The sequence below is a fragment of the Chinchilla lanigera genome, unplaced genomic scaffold (assembly GCF_000276665.1).
Source record: "Chinchilla lanigera isolate Chin_1 unplaced genomic scaffold, ChiLan1.0 scaffold00034, whole genome shotgun sequence".
In the NCBI taxonomy this organism is placed as follows: Eukaryota; Metazoa; Chordata; class Mammalia; order Rodentia; family Chinchillidae; genus Chinchilla; species Chinchilla lanigera.
Window position 1 is genome coordinate 15,995,174 of NW_004955435.1, and position 21,619 is coordinate 16,016,792.

General features: G+C 35.5%; 1 protein-coding gene across 6 annotated transcripts in view; it reads right to left on the reverse strand.

Annotated features, from left to right (window-relative positions):
* St7l (suppression of tumorigenicity 7 like) overlaps positions 1-21,619 on the reverse strand; it is a 109,423-nt gene that overhangs the window by 56,359 nt on the left and 31,445 nt on the right. For all 6 annotated transcript variants that reach the window (XM_013516417.1, XM_013516414.1, XM_013516418.1 and 3 more), the window contains exons 6-11: positions 18,478-18,556; positions 12,217-12,371; positions 9,671-9,768; positions 9,287-9,401; positions 6,850-6,922; positions 5,822-5,924 (exon numbers count right to left, since the gene is read on the reverse strand). In XM_013516417.1, the coding sequence (XP_013371871.1) occupies positions 5,822-5,924; positions 6,850-6,922; positions 9,287-9,401; positions 9,671-9,768; positions 12,217-12,371; positions 18,478-18,556 (623 nt within the window). The remainder of the gene's footprint in view (positions 1-5,821; positions 5,925-6,849; positions 6,923-9,286; positions 9,402-9,670; positions 9,769-12,216; positions 12,372-18,477; positions 18,557-21,619) is intronic.

Consider the following 21,619-nt stretch of genomic DNA (forward strand, 5'->3'; position numbering starts at 1 on the left):
CATGGCAACCAATACTGTTCCTAGCTATTAGATACTATGTTAAGCATTTCACATACATTATCTCATTTAATTAGAAGGCACGATACAGTACTTTTACAGCGCTTTCCATGCTGAATCAAATTATTTTTTTCTCTGTTGTAGTGTCATCTAAAGTGCACAGATTTAAATATGCAGTGCTGTGAATGCTGACAAATGTAGACAAGTAAGTCTCAGGTCAAGAGTATTTCCATCACCCCAGAAAGTTCTCCTTTCCAGTTAACTACCCATCCTATCTTCTGAGGCAAAAACTGTTTTAATTTCTACTACAAAGATCATTTTTTGCCTTTTCTTGAACTTCACATTAATGGAATCATTCAATACGTACTCATTTGTACATTATATTTTTGAGTTTCACCCATGTTTTATTTGCATCTCTAGTTCTTTTTCTTTTTTTCAATTGCTGAAAAGTCTCCCACTAATTACACCACAATACATTTATCCATTTACCTATTGACGGTCACCTTGGGTTGTTTGTGAACGCAAAGATGAGCCAGCAGCATAGAAGCACCCATGGGGCACACACATGGCCTCATGTGAAGGCAGCATGTGAGCACACACCAGGCATGCATGTGGAGGCCCACACAAGAGCATGTACATGGGTGTGTACATGAGCCAGGGGAACACAGAAGAATGTGGGACTCATATGCAGGGGTGAGGAAGAGCCTATGAGAAGTCCTACAGGCACACACTAAGCTCACATAGAGATGGGGCACGGGTGAGCACTCAGGAAGCACACATGGGTAGGGAGGGCATACATAAGCAAGCACATGGCCCGGTGTGGTGGTGCACACCTGCAATCTCAGCACTCAGGAGGCTGAGGCACGAGGATCGCCAGGAGTTCGAGGCCAGCCTGTGCTACATAAGTGAGTTCAAGGTCAGCCTGAACTACAGAGTGAGAAATAAGACCCTGTCTCAAAAAAAGCTGGGAAAAAAAAAAAAAAAAAGCTTACACATGGTATGAGAGGCACTCATGATGGGAAGCACATGTGGCAGGCAAGGGGCAGGAGGCACATGTGAGGTGGGCACATGAGCACGCTGGAGGCACACATGGAGTTTTACATAAGTGAGGGGAGTATACGAGCATGCAGGAAGCATGCACTGGTTGGGGGGATATGCACACTAAAAACATGGAAATAACCCAAATGCCCAACAATATTGTGGCGTATCCATACAATGGGAATAGTATTCCGCCACAAAAAGGAACGAAGTAATGACACATTACCCCAAGTGAAAGAAGACAGACACAAAAGGCCACATATTATATGAGTCCACTTCTATTAAAAAATCCAAAATAGGTTAAATCCATACATACAGAAAGTAGCTTAGTGGTTGCCAGAGGGAGGAATGTAGCCAGAAAGTAGCCAGTGGTTGGGGCTGGAGGAATGAGAAGTCACTAATAATAAGTACGAGGTTTCTTTCTGGGGTAATGAAAATGTTCTAGAACTGGATAACCGTAATGACGTTCAACCTCATGAATATATTAAAAATGACTGAATTATATACTTTAAGAGAATAGATTTTATAATCTATAAGTTATTTCAAAAAGAACAAAACTTTCATGGTTGGATAATAAAGAATATGAAACACTATAATGAACAAAACAGGATGCTGTGGAATATTTAGAATACATGAAACATTTTTTACTCAAAATTGAAAAACTGACTGCAGTAGCTGAAAGATGCAGAATCTTTTTCTTGTTCAGTGAATTGAAAAAAAAATTCTTGAACCCAAGCCATGCCTAGGTAATGAACAAATCAAAAACCATGAAAACATGCTGTTCTAATTTTCTACTACAGTACTATACACTACACACTGAAATTTGTTCTGTAGAATAAAAAAATCTACACAAGCAATCAATATTAATGAAATACCTAAAGCAAACTCATAGCCTCAAATGATTTATATGATCTTTCTCTATTCTACTTCTAATCATTTCCAGCTTTAACAAATTGCACAGCTCTAGAACTATAGCCATTTCTACTGTAGTTATGTGAAAAGTTGCCAAAATTTTTCCTGATTAAACAACTTCATCCTTGTCATTTTACTGCTAAGATTCATACAACCATCTGACAAATTTGCATAATAAATGTTTAAGAATAAAAGATTTAAATATTATATACAAAGAGAGAAATAACACTTCATTAGATTAAATAAGTTATCACAACACACACTCTTACGTTTGCTTGCCTCCTGCTGAGAGTCAGGAAGAGGGTCAGAGACAGAGAGAGAGAGAGACGGAGAGAGACAGAGATCTGCACATACTTCATCACTTCTAAAACCCTAGCTAAAACAGCCACAAATTCCAGAGCTTTCCCAATTAAAGCAGAATTATTTAAGTAGGGTATTATTCAAGTTGTTGGAGCTTAAAATTTCTCAAAAAAACCTTAATGGTTATCTTGTTTAGTTAACACTCCGCTGTGTCTACCCACAAATAATCACCTAAGTTTATAACACCGCTTAGCTGGATATTTTAACAGAGCTGAGCTGTCAACTGTTTTGTTTAGTTGAAGGGAAAACATTTAAATTTCTACCTGTAAATAACAATGGTTTTTAAATGTTAAAGTATATGTATATATAAAAGTCTTATTAAAATATAGTTTAGCTATGACAAAGGTCATCACTGTAAACAGACAGGCTGATTTTTAGTAAAAGTACACAGTTGTGCAACCATCACCACAAAAAATTCCTTCACACTTGTTTGCAGTTAGGGTTTCTTTTACTGTGGAGGATCTATCACTTCTGGATGAGATGCTAAAAGGCTGTTCAGTCTTTTTGAAAGTCTCAGAAGGAAAGGAGAGCAAGGGCTATCAATAGTGACAGCTCTAGTAAAACCTCAAAGACTGAATTGGGTCCTGAAAGGCTGCATCCTAGGGATAAAAATGAATCAGAAATAAACTACAACTTCTCAGTTTCAAGTCATCTGGGTGATCCAGACAAAATATGAATCTGTTGAACTTAAGGTGGTTAAAATGATCCTGAGTTAGGGTGTGAGGGCATACGCCTGTAATCTCAGCACTCAGGAGGCTGAGGCAGAAGGATGGCCTCAAGTTTGAAGCTAACAGGCTACACAGTGAGTTCAAAGTCAGCCTGGACTATAATGTATAGTGAGACCTTGTCTCAAAAAACAAAACAAACAAAACAAAGCAAAACAAAATGCTGGGCATGGGGTAACACACCTATAACACTAGAGCACTTAGGAGGCAAAGGCAGAACTGCCTCAAATTCAAGGCTGGGGCCACATACTGAGTTCAAGGCCATTCTGAACTACAATATCAAAATACTGTCTCAAAAAAACTAACAAAAAAAAAAAAGAGAGAGAGAAAGAAAGAAAAAGGAGAAGGAATAAATAAGTCATAATGAAACTAGAGAATACTTTACTTTGAGCTAACTAAATATAAACTACTGCTATTGTATACAATTAAAATTGTTCTTACAAGAGGTTCTAGACTTAATTGAATATGTTAGAATGAAGGCAGGCTGAGAATTAAGAAGTTACTTACTATGTAAGAAGATATAGGAAATAAAAAAAGATGAAATAAAGTTGAAGGCAATAAAAAGCAGAAATGAATGAACTAGAAAACAAGTAATAGCAGATTTAACACAGTCAGAAGTTGGTTCTTTGCAAAGATTAAGAAACTAGACTCTTGGGAAATCTGATCAAAAGGAAAAAAAAAGTAGCCAATGTTATAACTTTAAAGCTGGGTGTGGTGGTGCGCCCCTGTAATCCCAGCACATAGGAGGCTGAGGCAGGAGTATCGCCACAAGTTCGAGGCTGCCATGGGTTACATAGTGAGTTCAAGGCCAACCTGAACTATATAGTGACCCTGTCTCAAAAACAAAGAAGTACAACTGACCTTGCAAACATAATAAAAATATTTTCTGACTGTATGCCAATAGATTTGAAAAGCTTGAGGAAATAATTCTTAGAAATATACAACTTACAAAAACCAACATAAGAACAAAAGTTTTAAGTTAAATTTTATAGTTGTAAGTTATTTTTTAAAATTATATTAATAATTTAATTTTTAAACTGAATAAAATTCATAACTCAAACCTTTCTACAAAGAAATCTCCAGGATCAGATGGGTCTGCCACAAAATCTTACTAATTGTTTAACACAGAAATAGTTCTCATTTTATACAAACGATTTTATTTTTCAGTCCTAGGGGACTGAACACAGGTAAGTGCTCTGCCACTGAGCTACATCCCCAGCCCTATGCAAGTTATGCCAGAGAATAACGAGAGACAGACAGAGAGACAGCAGCATTTGACATGTTTTTAACAAAAGCAATAAAGGAAAAGTAGAGCCCAAAACTATAAAGGAAAGGAGGCACGAACATGATTAATGTCGGAACAGTGTTACCCTTGGGTAGGAAGGTGGCAGTTTGAAGTGGAAAAGCGCTCTCAGGTGGGCTTCTGGGCACTGACAATGCTCTGTTTTCTAACCCTAGCGGTGGTTTCCAAGCACTGCTTTTTCCCATTTTGTATACTGGGGATTAAATTTAGGGACACTGCAGTGAGCTACATCCCCAGCCCTTCTCTATTTTTGGAGACAAGTTCTCCCCAAATTGTTATGTTGTCTGGGCTGGGCTCAAACTTGAGATCCTCCTGCTTTCGCCTTCCAGAGTACAGAGATCGTACCATCAAGCATTTGCTTTACAATTAATCATTAAAATTCAAGTTTCTGTTCTGTACACTTTGTTGCGTGTGTGTTATAATTCATAACAAAAATTTAAATTTATAAAACCAGTTGCACTTGAGAATAATATAAATATTTGTTAATATATACCTGTTGATATAATACTAGCTTTGTGGAGTTTTTGTTGAGTTTTTGTTGTTGCTCTTTTAGGGGCACTGTGGATCAAACATGCTAGGCTAGGGTTCCACCACCTGGAAGTTATCTTTCAGGGAATAATCTCTTTACTATCCACTAGCTTCCAAGTTCTATTAACACATATGCTTCTAGAATTAAGGTATATTTTGTAGTAAGGGCATTTCTTTTCAGTAGCAGGTATCAAATGCTGGCCTTGCACATGATAGCCAAATATTCTGCTACTGAGCTACAATCCCAGCCATCCATTCTTGAATATCACATACTACTACCATGGAGGTACTATTTGTAAAACCTAAATTCTAATCTTGGGTTTTAGTGCTTCAGTATTTGAATAACAACAAAGAGTAACTGATACTTTGATTACAAGGTGTACAGTAGATAAGCAAGTGAAGTGGGGAGTTTCAGTGTTCCTGGGAATTTCTATATCTGTTTCCTGTCATTGATTGTTTTAATCTATTTATCTCCAGTTTTGTCTACCCAGCCCTAGTTCAAAACCTGGGAATCTGTACAGAAAAAGCTTTTACAGAAGCAAGAAATTCTGTTTGGTGATCTGAAATATAAACTATTTTTTTTATCAAGCCCAAGCCATTTGACTGTTTCTTCACTAACTATAATAAAAGAACAGCTAAGTGGGACAGTGTGTAGCTCAGTAGCACAGCTCTTGCCTAGCATGCACAAGTTTCTGGGTTCAATCCCCACCCAGCAACACAAAACAAAACAGTTCAAATTTTCTTTTAACAGCAATTACAAAGTCTATGGTAAACTTTTGCTCTTATGCATTTTTCTAAATGCCTTTAACATCTCTTCTAAGGTGAATAGTAAACATCAAAATACGGCAGACTAAAACTGTTCTACCCCGATTATTGCAACCCAAACTCTGCTCTATACATTGTTACCAATTTGATAAATTTAAAATAAAAGTAATATTTTCATCATAAAATTTCTCACTTTCGGAACATGAGGATTAAACTCCACAGCTCTATGGATTGCTTCCACAGCACTAATTTCTGCTGTGCTTAGCCCTCTCCTGGAGGCTGTTTCTGGAGAGAATCTGTAAGAAAACCACAAGATAAAGACGTGAATATACCAATGAAAGAAAAAATTATGGATTTAGATCATAATGTAGCCCCCTGAGTCAAAGCAGTTTCTTGGAATGACCAAAGACAGAACCAGGTAACTACTAAAAAATGAAAGTGAAACCTTCTGGTTCAATATATAAAACAATGTAACACAAAGAATGAAAAATCTTCAAATTGAGGTAAAGAAAGCCTTTGTGGAGAAGGTAAGACAGTAATAAATATTATACAAGGACATACAGAAAATCTCATAAAATGAAGTACTGTGTTTCTTTTTATCCCAGAAGAAACAGACTGGGCATTTCATCCTTCTCAAGTCATAGTAATCTAAAATGAAAGAAAATAGCCACCACTTGTTTGCTTTGTAAGTATCTGGTTGGTTTTATTTGTTTTTGAGACAGGGTATTGCCGGGCACTCACTCAGTTTCTGAATATCTTATCTACAGAATAAAGACAATACATTAACAGGAGTCAAAACTATAAGAAAAATAGAATAATTCAAGCAGTTTACTGCATAATCTAAGAAACAACATGAATCCTATTTCCCTCTACACACCTTACCATCATACCAACTATTACGTGTGTGTTTTTTTCTAGACACTGCTTTAAGCATGTAACACACATCATCCTCACACAACTCCCCAACAGTATGAGAAGAAATGTAAAATAATTAACTTGGCCAAACTTCTACAGCTAGTATGCGGTCTGAATTTAAACCCCAGATCACTTAGTTCTAAAAATTCTTCTTTGCACTACACACAATAAACCTCAAAGCCAATGAAGATCAAGAGTTATTCAGAAGGAAGAAAGGAAAACGAGCACTTTAAAGTCAGTAGAGGAAAAACAAAACCGAATCTCTAGCAATCTTTCCACATTATTGTAGTTTTCACGATTACTTACTTATCTGAAACAGTCCTTGTTTTCAACAGTGCTGCTGTGTAGCAGATGGCTGCTGACTTTGGAAGGCTTATATCTGTAATAGTAATTTTTAATTATCTGCAAAAATGTCTTAAAGATCATTTTTCATAAGAATAATTCATAGTGGAAATTCAACAGATATAATATAGAAGCAAAAGCACATGGACACATTGTTCAAAGACCTGAGTTTCAATCTTGACTCTACTACATACTAGCTATGTATCCTCGAACTAGTAGCAACTTCTTTGATCTCAGTTTTCTCCAAACAGAGAATCATACTTTCTGGCAGAAATTCAATTATGCCTATGAAAGCCCTCTGTGTAATGGTGACAAGTGCTAAAAAAAAATGTTTATAATAATCTGCTTACAGTAAGACTATTCAGGAGAAAAGCCATAGCATAATTAGAACTATATAAAAACTCCACCCATTCATAGAGGAAAAACTGAGGAAAAAAAATAAAAAATTAAGAGTTTTTACATTTAGAAATTTAAAAATAAGGGTGATTTTTATTTTTCCATTTTCAAAATTTTTTTTACTTTTGTTTTTGGATACAGAATTTCAGTATGTAGTTCAAGTTAGCCTTGAACTCACTATTGGCCTTGAACTTGCAGCCATCCTCCTGCTTCAGCCTCCCAAATGCAGGGATTACAGGTGTGCACCACCACACCTGGCTTAGAGTTTCTATTTTCTATATTTTCTTAAATGATCATCTTTAATAAAGTGAAAAATTAATCTGGTACTATAAGTAAGCAATAAAAATAGTTTTTAAAAGAATGCCTAACATGCTGCTATAAGAAGAGTAATACTGATGAACTCTTTTGGTGTTTTCAGTTCCAGAGTTACACTAGCAAATGGAGAATTGAAAGTAAATATGCTTTCACCTATACTTCAGGATACTGGAAAGATAAAAACTATGACTCATGGAAACTGAATATAGAAACATACCAATTTAGGCTTTATTAATTTTTAGTTAGTTTTATTTTACTTTTAATGAAGCATGTCCTATTCTGATTTTTTATATTTAGTCCCTAAGCTTGTTCAACACAAGTATCATGGCCACGCACCCAGTAAGTTCCATATGGAAGAAATTTCTCACAAATTTCTCCATGAGCTTACATTATACTGAAGCACTGCCTAAGAATTCCAGATGTTTAAAAGAAATAAACTTCCCTTTCCAAGTACAACACATTTCAAACTTTTCAACTCAAAAGGATTCCCAAGCTAATGGGTAGGAACCTACAACAGGACAAGTATGACTAAATGACTTATATGCATTCTGTTATAATGAAAGATATGACTAGAAACACTACGATTGTTATGAAGTTTTCAGCTTGGGGTTAAAGGCTGATGTCTTACTCTAAATAAGGAGAAAGTTAATGTGTCTTAGAATTCTCCCAATTTCATTTGCTATAAACCTGAACTGTTAGAGCATAATTATAAAAACAGCCCATTAAATTTAATTATTTTGTGTTTTGTTTTGTTTTGTTTTTGTTTTTCTTCCGGTACCAGGAATCAAACTCACAACCTTGCGCTTGCCAGGCAAGCGCTGTGCCGCTGAGCTAAATCCCCAGACCCTAAATTTAACTGCTGTTAATGGAAGATTGGTGAACAAAGAAGCAGAATACCTGGATTTCAATTCAGGCTTGCCATTTACTAGCTGGGAGGTATTACTCAATATACAACCTTCTTAAAACTCCAGTTTCCTAATTTAGTACTATAACTGGAAAGAGTAAAACTACTTATCCTACCACCTCAGAAGATTATTACAAGGATCACATAAGATTATGAATTATGGTTTGTAACTAAAAAGCATTATAAAGATGTTATTCTGAAATGTTTTTAAAATAAGCAATTTCTGGGGGCTGGGGATTTAGCTCAGCAGCACAGCACCTGCCTGGCAAGCGCAAGGTCGTGAGTTTGATTTCCGGTACCGGAAAAAAAACAAAAAAAATAAATAAATAACCAACTTCTATTAGCCTTCCTTGATTCTCCAAAACAAACAACACACTTGACTGTGTGTAGAGCACTTGTGCTTTTCTAATTATCTCACCTAACAAGCTGTTCTCAATGTAATTGCTGCTTATTTGTCTACATGTTACACTGAACTATAAATCCTACAAGGGCTAAATCTATGTCGTCCTGTTCACTATTGTGTTCAAGTGCCTCACACATATTAATCACTTAATAAACAAAGGAATAACTCTTGACAGAAGAAAATTCCTCCTTGTAGGGTTTTGCTGCCAAAAGTCCAGACAAAGAGGATACTTAACATCTATTGTACTCATGCATACTAAATACTGAAACATGAAAAGAAAAAGAGAAAATTAGAGAAATACTAGAATATAATCATATTTATAATTACATAATTGAAACAAGAGTACTGTAACAATGCTGTCAACTAAAACAAATAAAACTCACCATCATATTTTGCTAGGACTGCCTGAACATCCGCATAGGCCTGTAATTCTAAAAGTGACTCTAACAGATTTTCATGGATGTTCAACATGGTAAGAGGAGGAAATTCTTTCATCAACTGTATATTAAAAGGAAAAAAAAGATTAAAATCGTAACAGAGGAACACAAAAGAGCTGAAACAGATTCACTGAACTACAAATTCTTTTGTTTCTTTATAAAACTGGAGACTCAAACCTTAAGAAATACATATATTAAATAAATACCTTGCTATAAAAATTGCCAATTAAAAAAGTGACTTTCTACTAACATAACATAACTTGCAACTTAAACTACGTTTTTAGATTTGGGAGGAAAAAATACAACAGTACAGCTGTCAAATTTACTTACATCTCTCATTATTTTCACCGCTTCTCTTATTCTTCCTAATTTCCTTGCACACATTGCCAATCTTCTTTTGATGTATACTAGTACATTGGTATCTCTCCCTGTTTATAAAAACAAAAGACACAACTATCACTTTTGTGCTATGGCCTATTTCATTAACATATTATGAATTAACTTTATTTGCTTACCCTGGCAAATTCAGTTAAAATTAAATTGTGTCAGAATGGAAGAATATTAATGATGTGACTGTTAAATTTCAATGATGAATATTGAATAGCAGTTCTCTTTTGTGTATGTTTGAAGTTTTCTGTATTAAAAGCTTAAAATATATATTGAATTACTTTTGCATCAAATAGAAACCCAAGGCAGTATATAAAAAGTAATTTATAGTTGGCACATTCATTTTAATATTCACATAAGGGAAATACATGTATTAGTAGTAAGATATAACATTACTTACTCAGTTTCTGCATAAACAATCTTAAAAAAAATTCTCTTTTGTTTTAACTGAAAAATTCAAACTTTCTAAAACAAAATTTTCATGGCTAGTAACTTTTCTTAGTAGCTAGTAACTAACAAATTTTTAAACTGTTTCTAGAAAGGGCTAGCAAAATAATAATACTTGACTTTGCACAAGGACAAATAACGTGACTTTCTTACAGATGTAGTTTCATTACAGCTAGTAAAAATGAGAAACAGAAAATGGAACATCAGGTTGCAAAATTAAAAATTCCACAGTTGTAACAATGTACATTAGTGAAACATACTGTATACACCAATATTTTAGAGAGAAAACATTATCCAAATTTTAATTTCTACATTCACAACTTAATCTGGTAACAGAAAGTGCATTATATAAACATATTTCAATTTATTGCCCAGCATTTGCCAAAATCATGAAACTAAAACTCTCTGGTCACAACTCCCGCTCCTCCAGAAAAAAACAATCCAGGATCAGCAGCACTGCTGATTCTAATTTCTTTGGTAAAAATGTCTCACTTTTGCCAGGCATGGTGGTATATTCCTGCAATGCCAGCTCTTGAGAGGCTGAGGCAGGAGAATCACCAAGAGTTCGAGGCCAGCTTGAGGTACATAGTGAATTCAAGGCCAGCCTGGAACGGTACAGTGAGACCCAGTCCAAAAAACCAAATTAAAAAAAGTGTCTCACTTATAGCTAAGAGAGCATCCTAAGAATGGAAAGAAAACTTCAGCTGGGGCTAGGGATATAGCTCAGTGGTATAAGTGCCTGCCTGGCAAGCGCAAGGTTGTGAGTTCGATCCCCAGTACCACAAAAATAAATAAATAAATAAATAAAATAAAAATAAAAGAAAAGAAAAAAAAAGAAAACTTCAGTTGTTATGGCCCATCTGATCCTAAATACATCATGGAGAAAATCAGCTGAATAAAGAACCAAAGCCACAAATAAGGTTGAATTTTGTGCCTAGAATCACATGGTGTGGAAAAGGCTGAGGAGCAAACAAAATGATGTGCCTGGTCAGGAGGTGGGGGAATGTGCCTCTACTATTCTCTTGAGTGAAGCAGAAGATAAAGGTAAGAGTTTTCATCAAAGTGAAAAGACTAATTTTAGAAAAAATTATAGCCAGTTGTCCCATAGATAAAGGACTCATATCTAGAACATATAAAGAACTGAAAAAAATCAGACCCCCAAATTCAAAGACCTAATCCAAAATTGGCCATCTGAGATGAATAGGCACTTCTCAGATGAAGAAATAGAAGTGGCAAAAAAAATACTTGAAAAAATGTTCAACATCATTGGTCATCTGAGAGATGCAAATTAAAACAACACTGAGATTCCATCTCACCCCAGAAAGAATGGCCATCATCAAGAAATCAACTGATAACAAATGCTGGTGGGGCTGTGAAGAAAAAGGAACCCTTCTCCACCGTTGGTGGGAATACAGACTGGCACAACCACTGTGGAAATCAGTGTGGAGATTCCTTTAAAAACTGGGATTGGGGGGCTGGGGATTTAGCTCAGCGGCAAAAGCGCCTGCCTGGCAAGTGCAAGGTCGTGAGTTCGGTTCCCGGTACCGGAGAAAAACAAAACAAACAAACAAAAAAAAAATACTGGGATTGGAAGTCTCATTCAACCCAGCTATTCCCTTTCTGGGTACCTTCCCAGAAGAATTAAAAACATCATAGTTACCATCAATAAATCTTCTCAGTACTAATTATCATCACTAGAAGGTTTTCCTGAATCCTAAGATTTTTTGACTTATGTTTCTCTAACAACCAGCCCAATTCTTGCATAAAAGAAGTTAAGTATTAAGTCTCAGAGCAGCATATTTCTTCTCAATAACCAGAGCAGATGTATTCTTTTCCACAAGCATTCTCTGGCTAATATATATTTCTGTCTTGCTGGCTTACAGGCATTCATAGATTAGAAATAACAAATCTTTAGTTATATTTTATGAAAATTAGCTAATCCTTCCATTTTAACTGTTTTTAATTATTATTATTTTGTGTTTTAAACATAAAGCCAATTACAGGAGATAAAAGACAGTAAAAATCAGTTCAAATTTGCTTACTCAGTTGAGCTTCATGCTGAGGACTTTGGTGCTGGCACTGCTGTGACCGTTTATAAATTGTTTCTCCTGCCTTGAGTGCCTGTTTAAATAACCTTTCAGCATCTACAATAGTTGTTGCTTCTTCCTCAGCCAGTAGAACATATGCAGTGGCACAGCTATGAAGAAAGCAAGCAAGGCAATTTTAAGTGAAATGGTAAAGCAAAAATTTTCTCTCGGGTATATCCTTTGCTCCATATCATGTTTCCCTTAGGCTTACCAACACTTTTCATTTCTTGAATAAAAAAAAACAAGAAGAAAAAAATTCATTCAATATTTTAATTATTCTGGACATATATATTCATTATGCCTAGTTCCATAAGTTTCTACTATTTCTCTTCTACTCTTTATTTTCTATCTTTTAAAAGTTCCATTGCCATTCTTTCACCCTTTGTCTTTTCTTTTTGTGGAAAGAAAAGAGCACATATAAAGAACTGTCTGGAAAATAGTTCTGGGGGCCACATAGTTCATTTTTTCTTTCTTTCTTTTTTTTAGTACCGGGAACTGAACTCAGGACATCATGCTGGTGAGGCAGGTGCTGCGCCACTGAGCTCAGTCCCCAGCCCTAGGATCATATACTTCAGTGATCATATGCATACTCTTAGTCACTATATACTGTACTTTGTATTACCCATCTTGGCTGGGCACCTATGGGACAGAGTAAAGACTGGGAAGAGAGTACCTTGGCTGACCAGGCACCTTTCATATCTGACTCAGAAATATATTCCAAGACTAGACCTTTCCTTCAAACCTGAGTATTCCCTTTGCATGTGGCCTCTCTCCCTTGGACTTATCCACAACAGTACGTAGCACAACTTCCCTTGGTCTGAATTCCAGTCCTTCCTTCCGTCCTCCTACGCTGTCTCCTTGTACTTGTGCTTACTCCAAGTTTTCTTCATCTCTAAACCAGCGATTTTTCTTTGTATCTTTTAATAGCTGGCTAATAAGACAAACTAATTCTTGTTTTTGTGTAAAAAACAAAAGATACATAGAGCAAGTTTCCTTCCTACTCCCAGGAATAACCAGTACATCTCTCCTGGGGGCAATGTCTTAGTTCTGATTATCAATGCCTACATTATCCAGCATTCCGGTCAGTAGCCACATGTTACTAGTCTGAACTGAGATGTGATGAAACTGTAAAAGGAACATGGAATTTTGAAGATTAAGAAAAATGTAAACAATTTCATTAATAGTTCTTATGATTTGGATCTAAAATGTCCCCCAAAGACTCATGTGTTCAAAGATGAGGTCTAGAGAGGTGACTGGATCAAGAGGATGCTAGCCTCATCAATGAGTCAATCCACTGATGAGTTAGCTCATAGCTGCATAGGCTGTTAGGAGGTAGGGCATGTCTTTGGAGGGTGGATCCTTTCTGGCTCTTTTCCTGTCTGTCTGTCTGTCTGTCTCTTTCTCTTCTTCCTGGCTGTCTTCAGATGAGCAGCTTTCCACTGTCTTACCGCTCTGCCGTGATATTTCACCACAGGCCTAGAAGCAACAGAGCTAAGAGACCTTGGAAACTGGAAGCCAAAATAAACATTCTCCTCTTGATTTAATCAGGTATTTGGGCATAATGATGGGAAGCTGACTAATAGTAGTTTTTAAAAATATATGTTACAGTAATATTTTAGTATCTTAAATATAGCTAAATAAAACACTTCAAATTTATTTCTTTTTCACTTTTTAAATATGACTACACACTAGAAAATTTAAAGTTACATATATGGTTCACATTATATTTCAACTGAGCAGCGCTTATCTAAACAAGAGAGTAGTAAAAGGACAAGGGCAGGCATGAGACAAAAGTGATGGCAAGACAGTGATCATCAATTAGGATCAGTAAGGGTCTTTCAGTTATGGAAATGCCATTTAGACAGCCTTCAAGCAGTATAAGTAAACTATATGATAATTTCATGAATCAGCAAAGATTTCTCCAGTATATTATACTGGATTTTTATAAAACATAGATATACTTTTCCTTTAAACACTGGGCATCTTGACTGCCATTTCTAAAAACCATGTTTTAAATAATCATAACAAAATACTTTTCAAGATAACTAGATGGATAAAAAGTAAATCTAAATATAAAATAACTGTATCATCTGAGAGGTTGGGGATTGAAACCAGGGACCTTGCTCATGCATGCTAGGCAAGTACTCTACTACTGAGCTACATGGCAGCCTCTAAATGTAATTTTAAATTATACTACAGCTGTACTGTACAAAATTTTCCTTCCCTAAAGACTTTCTTGTATTTATTCTTACATTTGGAGATATTAATACAAGAAATTATGAATTCCAAATGAATCTTACTTTGGGGAATGTCATTTTCTTAAATTTATGGTAAATTCCCATACTCAAATACACTTTTTTTTTTTGGTCTTTTTAAGATGGGTTTCACTATGCAGTCAGACAGCCTTGAACTCACTTTGTAGCCTCAGCTAGCCTTGAACTTACAGTGATCCTCCTGCCTCAGCCTCCCGAGTGCTAGGATTACAGGTATGTGCCAACTTTAGAGCATTTTGAAGCGTATAAATTGAGAAACTTTTAACATATTCTCAACATTGTGCAGCTATCACATACAGAACTCCAAAACATCTTCATCATCCTCGTAAGTCATTCCCCACCTCCCTATTTCCTCAATCTGTGGCAATCACAGATCTATTTTGTCTTGATAGTGTCCTTTGATGCACGAATTATTTTGATAGTCTAATTAACTTTTATCTTTTATTCCTTTTGTTTTTGATGTCGTATCTAATAAGCCATTGCAAAGTCCAAGGTCATGAAGATGTGCTCCAGGTTCTTTTGTCCTTTCTCACTCTTTTTCATTTTAGTGGTGGGGGACTGAGCTATATTCCTAGCCCTTTTGTCTTTTGAGACCGGGTCTCACTAAATTATCCAGGCTGCTTTGAACATGCAAGACTTCTGCCTCAGCCTCCTGCATTGAATCTGCAGATCAGCTTCAGAGAGTACCTACACGAACAAAGGATGACCTTCCATTTATTTAGGTCTTCTTTAACTATTTGAACAATGTTTTGTATTTTTCACTGTACAAACCTTATGCCTCTTAAATTAAATTTATTCCTAAGTATTTTAATAGCTCTGATATTATTTTAAGTAGAATTGTAAATTGTTCATTGCTAACATACTGCAATACAGCTAATTTTTATATTCTGACCTGAGCTTGTTTCTTGCAATATTTTTACCTATTTTTTTCTTTTCCACTGCTGAAGATAGAACTAAGGACCTCATACATGCTAGACAAGTGCTCTACCCACTGAGGTACATCTCCAACGCATTTTTAATTGTTTTATTAGTTTTTATAAGGTTTTTTCTGCATGGATTCTTTAAGATTTTGTGCATATAAGATCATCTTTTTTTTTTTGGTACCAGAAACTGAACTCAGGACCTTCTGCTTGCCAGGCAGGCACTGTGCCACTGAGCTGTGTCACCCACCCAAGATCATCTTACTTGTGAACAGAGATAGTTTTACTTTTCATCCAATTCTGATACCTTTTTTTTTTTTTTTTTCTTTCTCTTTTTCTTGCCTAACTGCACTGACTTTCTGATCTTGGAAAGCTTTTAGTTTTTCATCATTAAGCATACACAGTAGTTAGCTGTAGATTTTTCTTTTTAGATTTTTTTTTTTCTTTTTAGATTTTTCATAGATGCTCTTTAACAGGTTGAAGAAGATTCCTTAATTTTTTAATATTTTTAATGATGAAATTGTGTTGCATTTTGACAGTTTTTCAGCATCAGTTGAGATGATCACATTTTAAGAATCTTTTTCAAGGCCAGCCTGACTGCATAGCGAGATCCTATCTCAAAAAGACAAAAAAAAAAAAAAAAATTTCTATCAGTATGATATATTACATTAATTTTGTTTGTTTTTTGTTTTAGTTTTCAGACAGGGTTTCACTATGTAGTTCAGGCTGGCCTTGAACTCACAGCAATCCTCCTGCCTCAGCCTTTCAACTGCTGGGATTACAGGTATGTACCACCACGCCCGGCCATTAATTGATTTCTAGGTATTTTTCCATCATGAATAAGTGTTAGATTTTGTCAAATGCTTTTTCTGCATTGAGACAATCATTTAGTTTCCTTCCTTCATCCTTTTAATGTGATGTACTGCACTGATCAATTTTACACGTGGAACTATTCTTGCATTCCAAAAATAAACTCCACTTCGTCAGGGCATGTAATACTTTCAAGATACTTCTGGATTTGGTATGCTAGGATTCAGGTTTGGGCCATTATTTCCTAAAATATTATTTCTGCTCTTTTCTCTGTTCTGGGGCTCCCATTATGCATAGGTAGGGATGTATGACAGTGTCTAACAGGTCTCTTAGACACTTTCTTTCCCTTTATTCCTTTATTTTTTCTTGCTTCCTAGACTAGATAATCTCAATTGACCTTATTCAAGCTTGCTGATTCTTTCTTCTGCCTTCTCAAATCTGCTGTTGAACTGTTCTTTTCCTTTATTGGTGTCTGTGATGGTGAGCCATTATCCTCATATTTTTTGTTACCTCTTTGAACATTTTAAAAATAGTTTATTTACAGTCTATGGAATCCAAACTAGGTTTCTTCAGGGGCAGTTTTTAGTCATTTATTTTCTTTCTGGCAACTCTAGAAATTAGATTTCCTCCATTCCCTTTTTGTTGCTGCTTATTATAATTGATTGTTTAGTGACCTTTTTTGAGCCAATTTTATTAAAATCTGTGTTCTTTGTCATGTGTGACCAATGAGGTCTGTGCTCTCCATTTAGTCAGTTAATATTTTCATAGGAATTTCCTTAAATACCCAGAACCAAAACATACACGAAACACACACAGATACCCAAAAGCAAGTCCTTGCCATGGGCTCTGTGTGTGTGCTGGCACATCTTCAACATTCAGTTTACAACTCTGCCTTAGCCTTCATTTCCTGCTTATACACTATCTAAAGGTTAGCCACACATGAGAGCTTCAGGCATTGTCGAGTCTTTTCTAAGCACAGGCTCAATTCTAGCCAAGTGGAAAAAGCCTCTGAGATTCCCAAGAACATATGGGAGCTTTTCAAAGTCTTTATTTCCCCTAAATGTCACATAAATTTTTTTTTTTTTTTTCCCCACAGCTATGATCCCTTGTTCTAGACAGCAGCAGTGGCTAATATATTTGCCTAAAAATGTTTTCAATAAATGTTCCCCAAGTATAGTAAATTCAGTGCTGGAAGAAGTTCAAGTTAGTTGAAATAAAGGTAAGCTCTTTGCGCCAGTCCTTCAGGTAGCCAACCTACAGGTCAAATATAACCAGAGTTCCTTGAGAATAAGATCGATTTTACTTCCTCCAGCACTAGAAACCTATACTTGGAATGTGTACTACTGTCAGGGCTGCCACTGAGCTAGGCAGTGGAGGATGGTGCCAGAGTGACTTAAAAATACCACAGAGCTCTCTTAGAGAAATTCAGTAATTTTTCCCTGATTAAGCATTCACCAAGTTATTGTATACTTCTGACCATTTTGATTATGACAATTCTTGTCAGTTTATTCCCTCATTTTGGAGTTTGCTGTTCTGCCCATTTTTGCTCCACCGTTGGAATGTCTTCTTAATGAAGAGAATGTATCTATTGGGGGTTTTCAGAGGAAAACTCTAAATTCACATTATCTGGGAAGCACTCCTTGAGTGATCCCAACTGGGATTACATTTTTACTCTTTGCATTTATTTAGTATACAGTAGATTAATATTTATTAATCTGTCCCATTTAAATACTAAATTGACTCACGATTTTACATTTATCTTCTCAAAATATAAAATTGATACAAAGAGATAAAAAATAAATGCTGTTAACATGAAAACGCAACTAAGTTGACAGAGCTATGGTTTACTTATTTTGAAACTTCTTATGCCACCAAGTCAATGGACAACTCAAGTTCCTAGGACTGAATGAATGCTTTCAATGAAAAGCAAAATTAAAATAGTGGGATAAGTATTTTAGTACCCTTTCAACAATTAAGTATTATCATTCAGTTTAAAAAGAATCTCTAATTTCTACTTAAAAGCATATATAAATTTATAATTTTAGAAGCAAAATACAAGTGTCAATGAACACTACAAATTTTATCTCTAGAATGCAAAAAGAAAAAAGTGACACTAAGGACTCCAAGTGACTTATGAATAGAAAAAGAAAATGTAAAACCATTTTCCTGGGTTTATTTAAAGCAAACTTATTTTTCATATATTTAAAACTTACTCATTGTTTAATTCTAAAGCTTGATAGGCTGCTTTGATTCGAGCTGGAGGATTTCTTTCCCTCCATGCCTTCTGCATAACTGTAGGAAAAATATTTCAAAAAGTGGATGAGATGGTAAAATAAGTAATCTTATGCAAAACGTACGAAGAATGAGCTAGGGGAGTAAATAAAGCTTTAAACAACATGTTCTTAAACATATAAAACAAGAAATTAGGTTACTAGCTCACATTATGAAAAAATCTACATTAAACTTGGAAATTTTACATATAACATATACTTTTTCTGATTTATTTATATAATATCAGTTATTTAAGTTAATTACATCATTATTATACATGAACATTTATGTATCTAAATGCATGTTAAAATGAAGGGTGAATAACATTACATTATAATCAATATGAAATATTATTTTTATCATCCTGAAAAGATTCTATGGAATTGCTAAAGATACATAAAAACTTAAAAACAAAGTCTGTGCATTTTATATGAAAAGCAGGCGAGAGCCAGACATGGTGGCACACGCCTGTAATCCCAACACTTGGGAGGCTGAGGCAGGAGGATCATTGCAAGTTCAAGGCCAGCCTGGGCTACGCGGTGAGCTCAAGGCCAGCCTGAACTGCATAGTGAGACTCTGTCTCAAAAAGACACAAAAAGAAAGAAAGAAAGAAAGAAAGCAAAGCAGACAAACAGAATGAATTAATTTAGAATATAGTACATCTCTGGAAAATGTCAGCTCTACTGAGATTCAACAAAAGCCTGAGTTAGGATTTCTCTGGAATATTAGTTGTGCTACCATTTACTATACCAAAATGAAAATATCACATTAAATAACATCTCTTAAAAATTAACCAAACAAATAAACAAAATAGAGTCATGAAACTATCTGGTTTGTTTTAAGTTTGATAAGTAAAAAGAAAACCTATGACTGTTGATTTTGGAAGAAAGCCCATGACTGTCCAGAAAGAATAATGTGGAAAATGTTTGAGTTTTCCTTTGGAAACAAAATATTAGTCTTGGCTTAGAAAAGGAGACAATATATTTCACCGTATAATAAAAATACATTTGTCATATCAAATATGTCACCAGCTAGCTGACAGCTAATACTTCCTGTGCTTGACAAACTGATGCAAGTCAGCATCCATCTGATATTGACCAGGTAAAGTACATCATCCTGTTGGAACACTAAAATACTACATAAAAAGTTTAGTATTAAACTTCTGATTTTTGATGAGGAGGCTCTTTGCTATAAGGTAAATGATATTTATAAATCAAATTTGAATAGTGAATCTTTACCAACATTTTATATGGTCATTTAATATGCTAGTTTATTAAGTATATATCATAATTTATTTAACCAATTCCCTTTTGTTGGACAACTAAAGTTATATCCAGTGCTTTGATAACATTAAAACTGTGATAGCTAGGCATGGTGGTAACATGTCTGAATCCCAGCACTCTAAGAGGTTGAGGTAAGAGGATCTCAAATGCAAGCCCAAACTATGCAATTTAGCAATTTAAGTTCCTGTCTCCACATTAAAAAAAAAAAAAAATTTAGCCAAGTGTAGTGGCACACACCTGTGATCTTAGCACTCAGGAAGCTGAGGCCGGAGGATCACAGTAAGTCTGAGGCGAGCCTGGGCTACATAATGCAAGGACAGCCTGTCCTACAAAGCAAGAACTCGTCTCCAGAAAGAAGGAAGGAAGAAAAGAGAGAGAGGCAAACAAAGAAACAAACAAAAGATATTTTTTTGAAAGGCTAAGGATGTAGCTTAGTGTAAAGGGCCTGGGTTCAATCCCCAAGACTATAAAAAAGTAAAGTAAAAAGAGTATAATAATGCTCTTCCAATATCATTGTATAGCTGACCAAATAGAGTGATATTTGGTTGTTGAACAGCTCAACAACCAAGCTCAAACTTTCCACTACTCCAACTACAACGTTTGATTTTAGGTTTTTTTGCGGGGGTGGGTACTGGGAATCAAACTCAGGACCTTGTGCTTGCCAGGCAGGCACTTGTGCTGCTGAGCTATATCCCTGACCCAGAACTACAAAGTTTGTAAAACAAAATCTGCTCAGTGTTCCTAACTTTGCCCAGTAGTTGACCCAAAAATTTGACTTGAAAAAACCTATACAAGCCAAGACTCGTCAGTAATCCAAAAATCCAAAATCTGAAATAATCCAAAATTCAAAACATGAAACCCCAAGTGGAAAATCACATGTGATGGGTGGTAGTCTAAACATAAGCATACTAAAATACTGTTACTTTCAAATTATAACGCCTCTTGTGTCTTTAGTTGGGCTATCCTGACTGCCTTGATGTTCTGAATGAATTCAAAATGTTTACCTTTCATGGTCATTTTGACTTTGGGGAAGACCCAGAAGTTGCACAGCACCACATTTAGTAAATAAGGTAGATGAAGAAATATCATAACGTTTTATTTAATGGAAATTACCACAAATACTTGAATTGATTCAGGACATCAAGGCAGCCACAAAAAAAGACAATAATGAAAAAGAACTTACAGAGCTGCTTCAGAAAGTATTAAGAGGCTAGGTTGGTTGGGCACACCTGTAACCCCGCTACTCCAGGAGCTAAGGGAGGAGGACCACTACAAATTCAAGGCCAGCCTGGGCTACATAATGAGTTGAAGTCCAGCCCAAACTACACAGCAAGACCCTGTCTCAAAAAAACCAAAAAACTGGTGGCAAGAGTGACAGAGTAAGTTTGTTAGAAGTGTGAGGGAGTACTCTGAGGGAGACTTACAGCAATGTGTCTTCTACTATAGTAAATTTTAAAAATTTAAACACACTATTTTTTGATCAGCCCTTGTATGTGCATAAGATGTACATGAAACATAAGTAAATTTTGTTTTTAAGTTTGGGGGCCACTCCCAAAATGTTTCATTATGTATATGAAAATATTATACAATCTGAAAATATCTGAAATACAAAACACTTCTGGTTGCAAGCATTTCAGGTAAGGGTTACTCAATCTGTATTATCAATCTTTGCTGAACTAAGACTTGAAAATAACCTTTCTCTTTTTTTTGGTCTTTTTGAGACAGGGTCTTACTATGCAGTTCAGGCTGGCCTTGAGCTCACTATGTAGCCCAGGCTGGCCTTGAGCTCACTATGTAGTCC